The 14162-nt window shown below is 35.7% G+C and overlaps 1 protein-coding gene across 1 annotated transcript in view; it reads left to right on the top strand.

Moving 5' to 3' along the window:
• Nucleotides 1-7956, top strand: part of LOC149793471 (uncharacterized) — a 33104-nt gene extending 25148 nt beyond the window's left edge. The window contains exons 7-9 of the mRNA XM_089966385.1: nucleotides 1041-1197; nucleotides 3927-4047; nucleotides 4717-7956. Of these exons, the coding sequence (XP_089822511.1) occupies nucleotides 1041-1197; nucleotides 3927-4047; nucleotides 4717-4781 (343 nt within the window). The 3' untranslated portion in view covers nucleotides 4782-7956. The remainder of the gene's footprint in view (nucleotides 1-1040; nucleotides 1198-3926; nucleotides 4048-4716) is intronic.
• Nucleotides 7957-14162: the final 6206 nt, after the last annotated feature.

Genomic DNA, 14162 nt, shown 5'->3' with positions numbered 1-14162 from the left:
CCCACCCCCAGGTATACTGAAACAATATTACAGAACGTTAAGCCGGGCCTATTCTTTGGATTTCTCTTATTTCGTATTTTTAGTATAGCCGCCCGATAGCACGTGTTAGCCCATATGTAGTCACCGTGTTGCCCGTCTGAAGGAAAATGTGTGTGTGTGTGTGTGTGTGATGTGATTTGGATTTTTAACGTAGCTTTAACAATTTTTCAGTCATATCGCTACGATGTCTGCAATATGACAGTTTATAGTGATGTCTAGCACTGGGGCATCATGCCGCAGACATGTAGCATGATGTCCCACCCAGTCACATTATCCTGACACCAGTCAGACCAGTCCTAACACTAACCTCTTAATGCTGAGCGCCAAGCGTCTGAAGAATAGGTGAACAAAAATAATAACACACACACACACACACACACACACACACATATATATATATATATATATATATATATATATATATATATATATATATATATATATATATATATATATATATATATATGTTCTGGAGTGACCACACACATCAAATAAAAACCACATTTTCCTTGAGGAATGGTTCAATTGCGTTTCCTCTACTAGTGCCTAATTCAAAGTAGGGTATCATTTATTTCTCTAGCAATCGCTTATTGATACAAGTCGCAGATTAATAGTTTATACTATTATGAAATTACGCACGCAAAAATCGGCTGCATATTTTAATGAAAGTTGTGAAACGGTTCTGTGTGTGAAGCTGATGGTACTGATGACAATGGGGGTGATTTATACTGCAGATACAATGTTGTCTAAACACAGAACCTATACGATTCAATTAATGGATTGAAATGAAAATGATAAATGTGCTAAGAGCGTCACAATCACCCGCCTTCGAGTAAAATACGTCTCGTGCTATAGAAGTTGGATATCTTGCGAGTTCCTGCTTTCTAACCCAAATACATTATTTTGATTTATTTATTTATTTATTTATTTATTTATTTATTTATTTATTTATTTATTTAATACAGTCATTCATTAATTAATTCATTTATTCATTCATTCAGGTGTTCTATGGATAAGGACCTAACAAGTGATTTTAACATGACAAAAGGCTGGGATATATGGGCGAATTTCTATGCATTCAGGTTTTTAGAAAGTCCTTACTTGACAATACTCTGCACAGTGAAATTGTGTCAAGTGGGATCACCGATGTGCAAATCGGTAAGGTTTATATACTGTTATACCATATCTTGTTAGTCTTGATATTGTGTCAAGTGATATAACCAATATGTAACTCGGTAAGGTTTACGTACACTTATATCAGATCTGGATAGTCTTGATATTGTGTCAAGTGGTATCACCAATATGTGACTCAGTAAGGTTTACATACTAGAGTCAAAAATAAATAATCTGTTTCATTTGGGATCACCGACAAGTGACTCGACACGTGTAAGATACTATTGACAACAGACATGGAAGACATGAAACTGTCAGTTGTAATCATCGATGTGTAACTCGGTATGTGTAGCACTATTAACGCAGTGGTCATCATCAGTATATGACTTGGTAAGTGTAACATACTTCTGACACCAAATATAGTTTTCTTTAAACTGTCAGGCGTGATCACCAATGTGTATATTATTAGCACACGACATCGCAGTATTGAAGCTGTCAGTTGTCATCATTTATATGTGGCTCGGTACGAGTAACATGTTACTGACAATAGACATTGTAGTCTTGAAATTGTTTGTTGTGATCACCGATGTACTACTCGGTTAAGTTGTACATACTATTGACAGCAGACCTCGTAAATCTTGAAACTGTAAATTGCGATCACAAGATTTGAGGCTTTAAGTTGCGGACTCGCTTTCGCTATAACTAGGCCATGCTATTTCTGCACTGATACTTACAACAGCGACGACATTCTTTGTACATGCTGCCCACAGAGATTCTTCTGTCTGTTTTTTGCCTAAATTCGGTTGACTCCAACAAACTCTTTCTATCCATTATAAAAAAGATATCGAATTCTTATATCTTGCTATTTCTCAAAATTATCATTAGAAAACCTTGGTGATCAATGTTTTAATTGTTAATTAACAATAATTTTTTTTATCACAGATTAAGCAATAAATAAAGCTATCCGAAGGCAGTACTAACTCGTCGGCACATGTTTATTCCCACACCTTAAATTTGTAGTTATCAATACGTATGGCATAACAAGAAGCTGATATCAGCCACAGTTAATTATTTGTTTGATACAGAGCCGCTGTACTTCTTGGGATGTGTCCTCACATTATTTTTGACTATGCAAGAAACGAGGTCCAAGAAGAAGGTGATTGTGACTCTTGTTAATCCGTGTGTAGTACTCGTCAGGATGTGCTCACACAAGTATCACGAATGCCGACACGCCTAGTGATCAACTAGCTGTATGTAATCACTAGAACTTGAAACGTGGGTCACAGTTTTCTTTGTATGTGATCGCTCTGTAAGTGGGTCAATGTTTCTCTGTATGTTATCACTTGAACTAAATTTAGTACTTTGGTATAGCTCTCACCAGAATTTACGCACGTATATAGTTTCATGTCTGTAAAAAGGTCGCATCTGAGAAACCGATTTAAACGCCAAGATTATACTGAATAAATCTGTCCTAAATTGGTATCTTCTTTTGGATATGTTTTTTATGCCTAATGCTGAAGTCGAACACCTCATATCGTCAGGATCTAGAAAATCCAATATATATATTTTCCATCTTTTCTCTAACTTATTATGTCAGGATAAAACATAAAGAGAATTATTCATGAAACTTGGTGAGTGGATGCACCATGATGCATACATTTTTTTTCCAAACTCAAATATTGCCTTCCATTATTTGGACTCCGTAGAATATATATTAAATATTTGTTTACGGAAAGTGATCACAGATTGAATTATTCAAATACCGATTCGCACCACACTTCAAATTTTGAAAACTGAAATCCGCTCACATTGAACGCCAATTATGTGCTATAAGCTTGAATCACGTATAACGCAACGTTCCTTTGCAGAGAAAATATCATCTAACAAAAAAAAAGGTGCATTTTCGAAGCACCTGACTTTCCGACCTTTCACTCTCCGTCATCTTGAAAAATGCACACTTCAACAAAACGCGACACGGTTTCTCGTGTTATATAATGCTGTTACCCGCAACAGGTTAATTGTGAATGTATATATGAACAATTACATAGATCGGTGGACTGCACGCGGCATGCTTCTCTACGAGACCTTGCTTGTAGTGATTAATTAGGGCACTTGTTGATAAACATGTCGTTGCAAAGTTACAAAAATCATGCGACTTTCACGTAGTCAGATTGGGCTTCAAGGGGTGGTCAGGAAGATTTATGATCAGTGAGTTTAAAAATTAATACAAAAAAATCATTAATTCTGTATGAATCAATTAATTGTAGTACCACCTATTTTTATGATAGACAAGACTGTTCCTTTTGTGCTGGCGTATATTCCTTGTCACCGCAGGTACGTAAGTGTATTGGTAGCTGAGTAGGTACGCTTTATCTGGACACAGTAATGGCTATATAATGGCAATTACAAATTCGAATTTTGTTACTTTTTCAAACGATAAATAGTGGTAATGGAGATACAACACACTGCAAAACAACTCTTTAGTTACAGTAATGACCAAAATCATTGTAGCATGATCTTTTTCCTCTGCATGATAATATTTACAACGGCTATTGCAAACTACTAAAAGTAGAGGTCGGGTATGCAATAGTTGATTGCACCTTGGTTTACCTGTAGGATTGTTACACTCCAGGTATGCAATTGTTGATTACATTGTGGTTCACCTGTATCACTGCTACACCCAGGTGTGCAAACACTGATTACGCTCTGGTTCACCTGTAGGATTGCTACACCCCAGGTGTGCTAACATTGATTACACTCTGGTTTACTTGTAGGATTGTTCTTCAGGCAGACAAAAGAAACACGTGAATGATGAAACTGACGACATAATTCAGACCAAGGTCTCAACCTATCTCTGGATTGATGGGGCCATGATGATCGCCAGCAGCGGCTCAGGTGTGTACCCTTTGTCTTTCTTTGTTTTTGTCTCTACATGTGTGACTTTATTCCCTCTTGCCTATTTTCTGCGTATGTGTTACACATAAACATAACTAGGTGTCTTTCTCCGTCAGTTTACCTGATCTCATTTCATATTCTCTCCACCTGTTTATTATTATTATTATTATTATTATTAGTATTAGTATTATGTCTCCAGCTGACTGTTATATAATTTTAATTCGCCTTTGTATCGAATAGATGGATATATATATATATATATATATATATATATATATATATATATATATATATATATATATATATATATATACATACATACAAATCTTAACCGTATGCAGATATTGTAATATTCATTGGAGTTTTATTTGCACTATCTGGAAAGAAAATGAAGAACGGGAAAATTGGATGGAATGGTTTGTGTGTGTGTGTGTGTGTGTGTGTGTGTGAGAGAGAGAGAGAGAGAGAGAGAGAACTGTCGTCTTATTTTTGTGATTTTAGTAGCTGAAGTAAGAATTGTTTCTGGCTGACACAGATTAACGTTTTATTGCATCGAATCTACAGTCTTCTTTTATATTAATTAATGAAGATTTCCGTTCCTAGAAGAAGACTAACAGAATTATGGTATGTTGAAAATGTAATATTTCTGTCTACTTTTTTATACTTCAGGACACAACTTGATTCGGCTGTCTGTTTGTATATTGCTGGTGATTCCTCATTTATTAATTCAATAGATGTCCTCGTGAAGAAGTATGCTTTTAGATTATTATATTGTATATAAATGCCTATTGATAATCGACTATCTGAGAATACCCTTTTTAAAATTAGCTCGCCTCTACAAAGAGAGCCACTGTATTACCCCGGTTGTTGGCGTGTGTGTTTGCACATATTAAGGTAAATGCAGGTGCACAGCGTCACTGCAACTCTGCCATTCTTTCTTCATGGGTCTTATCTAACAGTCCTGGGTCTATGGTTCATAGAGCGTACACCTGGGGCGGGGGGACGGAGTGGGTTACGGGTGCCAACCGTAATAGCTTCTATATTATTTGTACATTGGTCTTTATTTGTTTTGGTTTACCTCCGGGGTTTTTCCTGTATACGTACTGTTATACCTGAATCGTATAACTTGTGAGGGGGTGAATCTTGACGATTACTGCACTCTTATCACCGTGACCCATATTTCACGTTTCATTAACTTTGATTACATTTTGCATTTATAGTTTACTGCGTAAGCATTGTTATGCTAAAAATCATTAAGCTAGATGACTGTATGCCTTTATAATAGTACCATATCTTTAGAACGAAAGAAAGTGACTGTAACCTACATTTAACATTTTGCTGGTTAAGATTATGCTTTTGAGTTTAACTCGTGACCAAAATATGTTTTATTTTGCACCCTGTAATCCTACAGTTGTACTAAGACTCGCGAAATTTGGTGAGAGGATGCACTCCTATTTGTAAAATTTACTACCGCAGCAATGCAAATATAGGTAATTATGATTCGTATTTTATCATTCGCTTACTGGTATAAATATTGTTTGATGTTCACTTTTTAAGGTAATTTTCATGCTACAGTCATGCAATTTATGATATGCATTTCTTTAACAGCTCTGTGACCTATATTTTTTCTATTATTGGGTATGTTGAAGGTATTACGTTTAGCTCATGGCAACAGGTATTTTGGACATGTAATACGCATGCACTCGTATCTTGAATAATACCACTTTTAGTGTAGGAATGCAAAGGTGGGTCTCTGTGTTCCATATGCCACGCTTCCGTGACTTTGCTGGCTTTGCTGGGATTTTGTGTTAAACGTTCATTTATTGTATAGTGTCTGTTAGAATCACAAAGCTTGATTATTAGATGCATCCGTTAATACAGTATCATTGGAACCAAACAGCACCGCGACCGATATTTTATGATTTACTTACGTGGGTCTCGTATTTGTATGCAGCTCATAGCAACATATTTCCATGCTGTTTGCATCCCAGTCAAGACAGATAGCTTGTTTGACCATTGCAGTTGGAAGTAGTAATACACGTTTATCAAATGATAAACTTTCCATTATAGGTTTCATATTGTAATATATTAACTGTATATTGTACATATGATAGAGTACAGGTATTTGATAAGTAGACTGCATACGAGGCCTCAGCTGTAGTGGCTTATCAAGGTAATTACTGATGCGTAAACTATGCTTCTAACTCTGGTCATAGTGACTGCAACACTAATATTACTCACCACCCTGTGAAATCCAAATTTAGTACATGTACAACGGTTTCAGAAGCAAATTTTATGAACAACGATTTGAAGAAAGTAAAAACAAAAACATAAAAAAATTGTTTATTTTTATGAAGTTATCACAGTACCTCTACTTGATATTACAGAAAACATTTTTATGACGTGTTTGCCCTATCACAGTAGCGGACATAGCTGATAATTAATGCTTACAGTGGTTGTTGAAGACTGCTACACTCTGTGCAGATGCGAACTATGTAATGATTTATTATATTCAGACTCAAATGTTTGAGTACTTTTTTAGTTAAAATGTATAGCATGTCCATTGTATATCTCTAATCATTGCAAATATATGTATTTGATGAGGGGCTGGTAATAAGCATGCGCATAAGTGAATACGTCTATAAATTATCTTTTACAGTATGAAACCTAGTCGTATTGATACATTCTTGTTCTTTTCTTAAGCAAAAGGAAGCACACTCTTCCCAAAGAAACCACAATAACACAATATAAATGTTTTATTTACAGTCGGCTTGTATTTGCATAATAATTATCTCAATGGAGCCATTTGCCGCCAAAAGTCAACACAATTTAATTTACCTTTATGAAAGGTGCAGACGCGTACATGCACATCTACATTTGAAAATAAACTGATTATGTTGCTAATTATTTAAAATCGGTTTATAAGCTTAAAATGAACACAAATTAAATTTTTAATACAAATTCCCATGCATAGTTGAAATACAAACGAAGATGGACTTGCAAATAGACACATTGGTTTCAATTATGAAAATCATCATGAATGTAACTCGTGCACTATTTCGATGCTTCTGGATAAATTCTGCCTTCAAACCTCTGTCCTTGTGGGTTTGAGTCTCCGGCTCGGCCAATGTGGGTATGTGAGAAAGTTTGCCAGCAGTTTCTCGTAGGTCAGTGGATCTTCCCGGTGTTTTCCTGGGTTCTTCATCCATCTATCCATCATTATACTGGTCACTATGTATGGACTATAATTCGCTAAAAAAAATGGCTTTAAACTAAAATAAAAAAAAATGAAAAGAAAAAATCTTAAAAATCTCCACGATAACGGGGCATCAGTATTATTATCAACGACTTGCAGAAAATGACGGAGATTCATAATTGATTTTCGTTAAAGTAAACAATTGTATGCTCCCAGTTTTCTCGTTTTAATTAGTCTCTTTACCTGCCGAAATCATTATTGCTGTTTTATACGCATATTGCTCTTCATTATTATTATTATTATGTTTCTTATTATGTTGGTATGGTATATATTTTTAAATATTGGGAGGATTTCCCACAAAGACAAACGCCCTGAGTACTTCTTTTAGCATATATACAAAGATATCGCAAAACAGCGACAGCATTTTTGGTTTCTATTGAAGATCAATAATTATAATCTTCATTACATGTTTTCATTAATTAGCAGACATCTGATATTCAGACAGTTTGCAGATTTTAATTGCACGTGCGTCTTGCACATTGAGAAAGAAGAAATGTTTATGTTTTGAATGTGCATATCCAACTTTCATTGTCAGTAAGTAAAGTTGGAATCTAAGACATAAATTTATTGCACGCAATATTGTCAAAGAGATATTACAATATTACAATATTGTCAAAGAGATCCTTTTTATGAATAAACAAGTTATAGTACGATTTTGTTATTTGTGTCTTAGTCAATATCGTCATATATAACAGAGGCTTTGCGCAACGATACATTTCCATTCCTATGACCTTGTCATCTAAGCTGGGACCTGACTGTGCCGTGTGTTACACTATCTCATCATTATGTATATGTACATAAAGTTGCAACAACATACCTATAATAGTTATAAAATTATAAACAATACTAGTGCCGGATTATTCTAGTAACAAAAGTAGCATATGCTACGGACCCTGCACGTTCAAGGGCCCCACGCTAAATGCTTTCATGCTATCAATTACCTACATGCAAATAATACTATTACTGAAATGTCAGACACATTTGTCGTATTATCTGGCTGTTTAGCAAGTATTAAAAAAAATACAATTACTTTACTATGCAAGTTACAAATGTATGTGTTTTAGTTTTTATGTGGGTTTTAAAAAAAATAAATTTATTGCCCCTTTATAACATGCAATACAAGGAAACTGACCAAATTTTAAATATTTAATTTACTTTGATCCCGGCATAGGTACTTGACTATGCATAGAACACACCGTCAAGTCATGATTTATATCTGGATAAAATTTCAAAACATACGTATGCCTCAAATAGCTCAAGACCAGACCAGCTAACAGAGCAGCTGTGTAGCGTCTATAAAGTTATTGCGTCGACTCGGTAACTGGTAACAAAGTTGTATTTGTAGTTATGATGAGCATAATCTCTGAACCAGGGGCCAAATTATAATATATGACACAGTCTATTTACAACAGGCAGGATAAACTACATCAATACATCTTTAGTAGTTCAAAAGTGTCAGATCATACATAGGAAAGGTCACCTTGAAAAGACTAAAATTTAGATTCACTCTTGTCGTGACCATGAACTTTAAATAAAGGGACCTGTCAATAAGAGACATTCTTGCGTATAATCATCATGTGTATCTGGATCATATCTGGACAAGATGGTTTTTTTCTTCTAAAAAATGTACAGACCACACAATGAAATATGCAATATAAAAGCATGTGACAAAGTACATATTCTCTTGCTACGACCTTAAACTCTAAGCCTGGGACCAGACTAAACGTTTTAGTCCAGTCACATACACAGGCGACAAAGTTATATTGATCGTGCTTTACCGTTTTAGGTAGCGCCTGCCTTGTAGTTTGTATTGTGCACGAATTCGGGTAATGCCGGCATTTGGCTGCGTAATTTCGTTGGAGTAATGAACAAGACATACATGAAACGGGTTACCATTTGCTTTTAAGGAAGTAAAAAACGTGTAGCTGTCAAGTTTCGTGCAAATAAAGTGGCGTTTTGCAGACTGTATGATGTTTACATTAATACTCGGTTTGTTTTGTTTTAATGGCACTTTTGATCACGTTGTTGACTAGAAGAAAAGAGGGCATTTCAGTCTCCCAAGGGAGCACAGAGGCAGTCAACCATGTGACACTTACCATGCAGATGCACTCTAGACTCCAGTCGGATATGGATCCTACAAGATAAACCAGAAACGGGTTGTTTAGGCGATATATATATATATATATATATATATATATATATATATATATATATATATATAATGTATTCTATCTATCCCACTACTGTAATTTAGCTGTATCCAGTCCATTAGTTTTGATTGGTAAATCGCAAGATATGGTGAACGCGTAGCTCTTCAAAGTCAATACGATATCAGCCATTTTGATTAAAGAAATCGGATCCGTACACCCACCTCATGGTTTGAAAGGTTGATACTAGTACTAGTACTACTAATGCTTACTACTACTACTACTACTACTATAAATAATAATAATAATAATAATAATAATTACAACAAAACAACTTGATATTATTCAAGACTTGTAGTCTGAGGGATGTATAAACAAGTGTATCGAAATAGAATTGCTAACTTGCCATCTCATTTAAACACCTGCATCCAGTAAGTATGTTTATCGTAAGTAGTTTTTAGTTTATCATATATAGATCATCGTGTATAGTGCATAGTTTATATTCATATCCTTTCTAGCTGACAAATTATCATTTATGATTTCTAGCTTAGCTTGTTACATTTATCGTTTATGGCTTAGTTTTTATTGTTTAGCGTTTAATTTTTCCCTCCGCAGCGTTTTACGGAACGCGGTTGTCGGTTGTTCTGCATACGTTACATGTTCATTAGACTTCGTTGACTGTTAGCTCGCACTATATACGTTAGACACTGGAATAAGAACCAAATGTGAAATGGAAAACTGTGTGCATGTGCGTGTGTGTGTGTGTGTGAGAGAGAGAGAGAGAGAGAGAGAGAGAGAGAGAGAGAGAGAGAGATTTGGATTGTTAACATAGCTGTAACAATTTTTCAGTCGTATCGATACAATATCTGCAGTGAGGCAGTTTACAGTGATGTCTTGCACTTGGGCATCATGCCCCAGACATGTAACATGATGTCCCACCCAGTCACATTATCCTGACACCAGGCCGACCAATCCTAACACTAACCTCTTAAAGCTGAGCGCCAAGCGCGGAAGCTGTTAGTACCATTTTTGTAAGCCTTTGGTATGACTCCGCCGAAGATCGAACCCTCGGCCTCCCGCATCCGAGGCGGACACTCTAACCGACCAGGCCACCGGAGCGGTCGGAAAACTATAAATAAAAAAATGAGTTCGGACAAGTAAATTTTTCGAAACCAATTGTCTTATACAAGTGGATATAATATATTGTCCAGCACTGAGTAGGACAAAATAAAATCTGTCGCTTGCGTAAAGTTTTATAACGGAACGAATGCCTTTTTAAATATATTCGCAAAAAGATTATACATTTGTATCATGTCGGTTGGGGAAGGAGTATCGCCATTGATATCGATATGCGATTCCTATCATGATACATAGATCCCGATATGATTCTTATCGCGAAGCAACCCGAGTATGTTTCATATTATTAACACAAAATAAAGCACAAAAATGAGGATTTTCACAGTTTTAATTCTGTACTCATCTTAGTGGCACATAAACATTTGATGAAATGCAAAGTGTTTTTCATATCAAAACTATCAGTAATATGATATCAATTAAAAAGGACAATACATGCAATATGAAAAAGGCTGGAACAGGCATTAAAGCTAACAATTTGTTCTGGTTTCAACTGTCAATGAATTCATACAGTATAATATCGTCGTAAGTTCTTGGTTGTATTTAATGTGTATCGCGATACGGGGGTGGCAATATAATGTATTCAACTGTCATGAAGATATCGTTATTACCAAGACGTATCGATATATTATTAAATCTTTGCCGATCTAGCTTTGTATATCACTCTTGGAAATTTGAAAGTAAATCGCTCATTCTTTTTTCATTGTTTCATTGTAATAAAAAATATTTTTGTTTTCATTTGACGGATTGGCTTAAGCATAATCCAAACTCACCTGCAACCGGCCGGTTAATTCCTGATCTGCTTGATGACAATACATTTCCGTTTGTCACACTGGTTATAAAGTTTATATTACAACCACAGATATACTGAAATACAATTACAATGACCAAACAGCCACATTTTTTAGAATATACGTGATGACAATAAATTTCCGTTTGTCACATCGAGTATACAGTTTGTATTGCACCCACAGATATATTGAAATACAATCGCAATAACCAAACAGTCACATTTTATAGAATATGTGTGAATTCTGTCCACCTTAGCTAAACGAAAGTGAGTAAATAATTGGCAAAGAATTATAATGTATACTAATGCAACTTTAAATTGTAAACTCTGCCAAAATATATTTTGAATAAATAATACAGATCTATTTTCTTATTTGCTTTATGTCCTAGAAGAAAAGGAGATACAATTGATAAAACTTCATTACTCGTACACTTCCTCCTGTACTTCAGTAAAAAGTTTATTTTCAAGAAACTACCTATAATGACGTGAAACTGATTCCAAACAAATTATGGGTGACATGAGAGAGGGAGAGATTGAACACATAACTGTTATTAGCAAAATACAAATATCACAACGCACACTTTAAAATACCACTAGGCACTACATTCTCTACACACTTGTTTCATAAGAAACTTGCACAATATTAATTCCCTGCAAGTATGTATGAAAAGTGTACCCTAAAATAATCCATACATAGATGTCGAGCCATACTTAACAAAACTACCCCATCTGCCCGCTAACCATGTTTGTGGAGTAAAAACGCAGATAGCAGTAAGCACTAGAAATAAATTTAAAAATTGGCATCACACAAAATAAGATTAGGCTAAGTATAAAAATGAGGCAAAAATCAAATATTTTAAATAAAGTTTATATTATGACAAGCGGCGATTGTTCTGACATTCCTGGCTTCATGTTCAATTTTGTATACTCTAATACACCACTCACATACCAACGTACACTCATGCAGGGGGACTGCACACACGCGCATCAAACTATGTTACTCGCGTTTTGTAAATACTAGCATAGTGACGGGGGACCCGAGTTGGGGGTCGAGTGGTCTAGTAAACTGGTCTTTATAGATTGCTCACATATCTTCCCCGTATACGTGGCTTCTAGTCTCGGCTCGGGCAACGTGGATATGTGAGAAAGTTTGCCAGTAGTTTCCGTACAGTCAGTGGTTTTTGCTAAGGTTCTGAATGATTAAAAATTTCTATAAACCCCTGAAGACAAACCATAAAAGAATTCGATACTTTGTTCCAGACCAATATTACGATCAGAAAATTGCTTAGACATGTCCGTCAGATTGTGAAATAACCTCGGAAGTAGTTGTAGGAATACAGATGAATATGATGTATTTGTTGATTCGCCCACTGTGGAGTGCACCACATATGTGACGAGAACAATGGCCGAGGATGTTCCAAGTGTGACTTGGTCTCTTTCAGCCCCCTTATTGTCCCACCTGAACGAAAGTATTTCATAATATGGACTCGGATCACAATTGTTTTTCCTATATAGTTTTTACGGTTGTTTCTCAGGACTGAACTTTTCATTGTGCCCAAATAATAATATATCATATATTACTCTAAAGTACCTTCAAAGACAAATTCACGGTGAAGTTCTTGTCTTGGGTTCTCCATGTTTGACAGGATGAACTGCAAACAAAGCATAGTACAATTGGTCACATAATTCACTTCAGGATCAGCATCAATGCCTCATTAGTCACTTTGCACTCTCGCTAACACACACACACACACCGACCGAATTACCTTTAAATCAATATTAAGAATCCCTGACTCTTGTATCACTAATAAAATAAGAGAGGAATAAAGGCTCTATACATAGACTGGGACTATATTCATGGGTAATGAACCGGAAATAATAATTGTGGCCTCAGTCCACGTAGTTTGCAATGGCGATGAATTTGATCCGAGGCTTCTTTCTTGACTTGACGGAAAATTCAGAGGACGTTTCGAGTGGACAGTATTAGGAAAACAACCAGTCTAGGAAGAATGACATTCGAAATGTGGCAAGGATTGCTGTTATAAAACTTCAGAGACTTTCAAATGCTATCTTAGTAACACTAATTTTATCATTATCATCGTGATGTACTTAGCGGATAAAAAACGGTACGGAAAACCTCCTTATTACTTAATCTCGTGCGTACAAAAGTCGTACCCACTGGGACCTTTAGGAAATGTAACATGTTCACAAAGGCTGTCTCGTTGGACCGATAGCTGTAGTCACTTAGTATGAAGAACGTCGGACTTGAAATCCAACGCCAGGTCGGATGCCTCAGTGTGTCCTTGGGAAAGATACTTGGGTTCCATTTCCACGGCAAAATTAAGCAAATAATATGTTAAGATTACCATTAATTCCAGTATAACAATACCAATGCGGGACATATAGACTTTTTAGGAATGTCCCAATATATTCAACGTGCCATCGGCAGATGGATGAGTTTCGGTAATGACTCGAGTCCACGACGATTTGATTAGTAAATCTAGCCTAGCATGAGGTAAATGTCTTCCAAAAGTTTTCTGTATTTGTAACTTTGTTAGAGAAAATAGCAGTTCAAGATTGACAACTTAAAAGCATGATTATGTGAGTACTGTACTCCTTCAATGTCGTCTTACGTGATATTATGTATGGAATATCTGATTTGGTCAAGTATTTTGGGACATGTTTTCATGCTTTTCATAGGCAGACATCGCTTTCACGCAAGCAACACACAGTTTGGTGAATTGTCTGTGCATACGTACAGTTGTTCGAAAATTCAAAAAAAACATTT

This window comes from Sinohyriopsis cumingii, chromosome 8, assembly GCF_028554795.1.
Source record: "Sinohyriopsis cumingii isolate HCF-2022 chromosome 8, ASM2855479v2, whole genome shotgun sequence".
NCBI lineage: Eukaryota > Metazoa > Mollusca > Bivalvia > Unionida > Unionidae > Sinohyriopsis > Sinohyriopsis cumingii.
The sequence above is the reverse complement of the archived record's forward strand: the minus strand, read 5'-3'. Positions and strand labels throughout refer to the sequence as shown.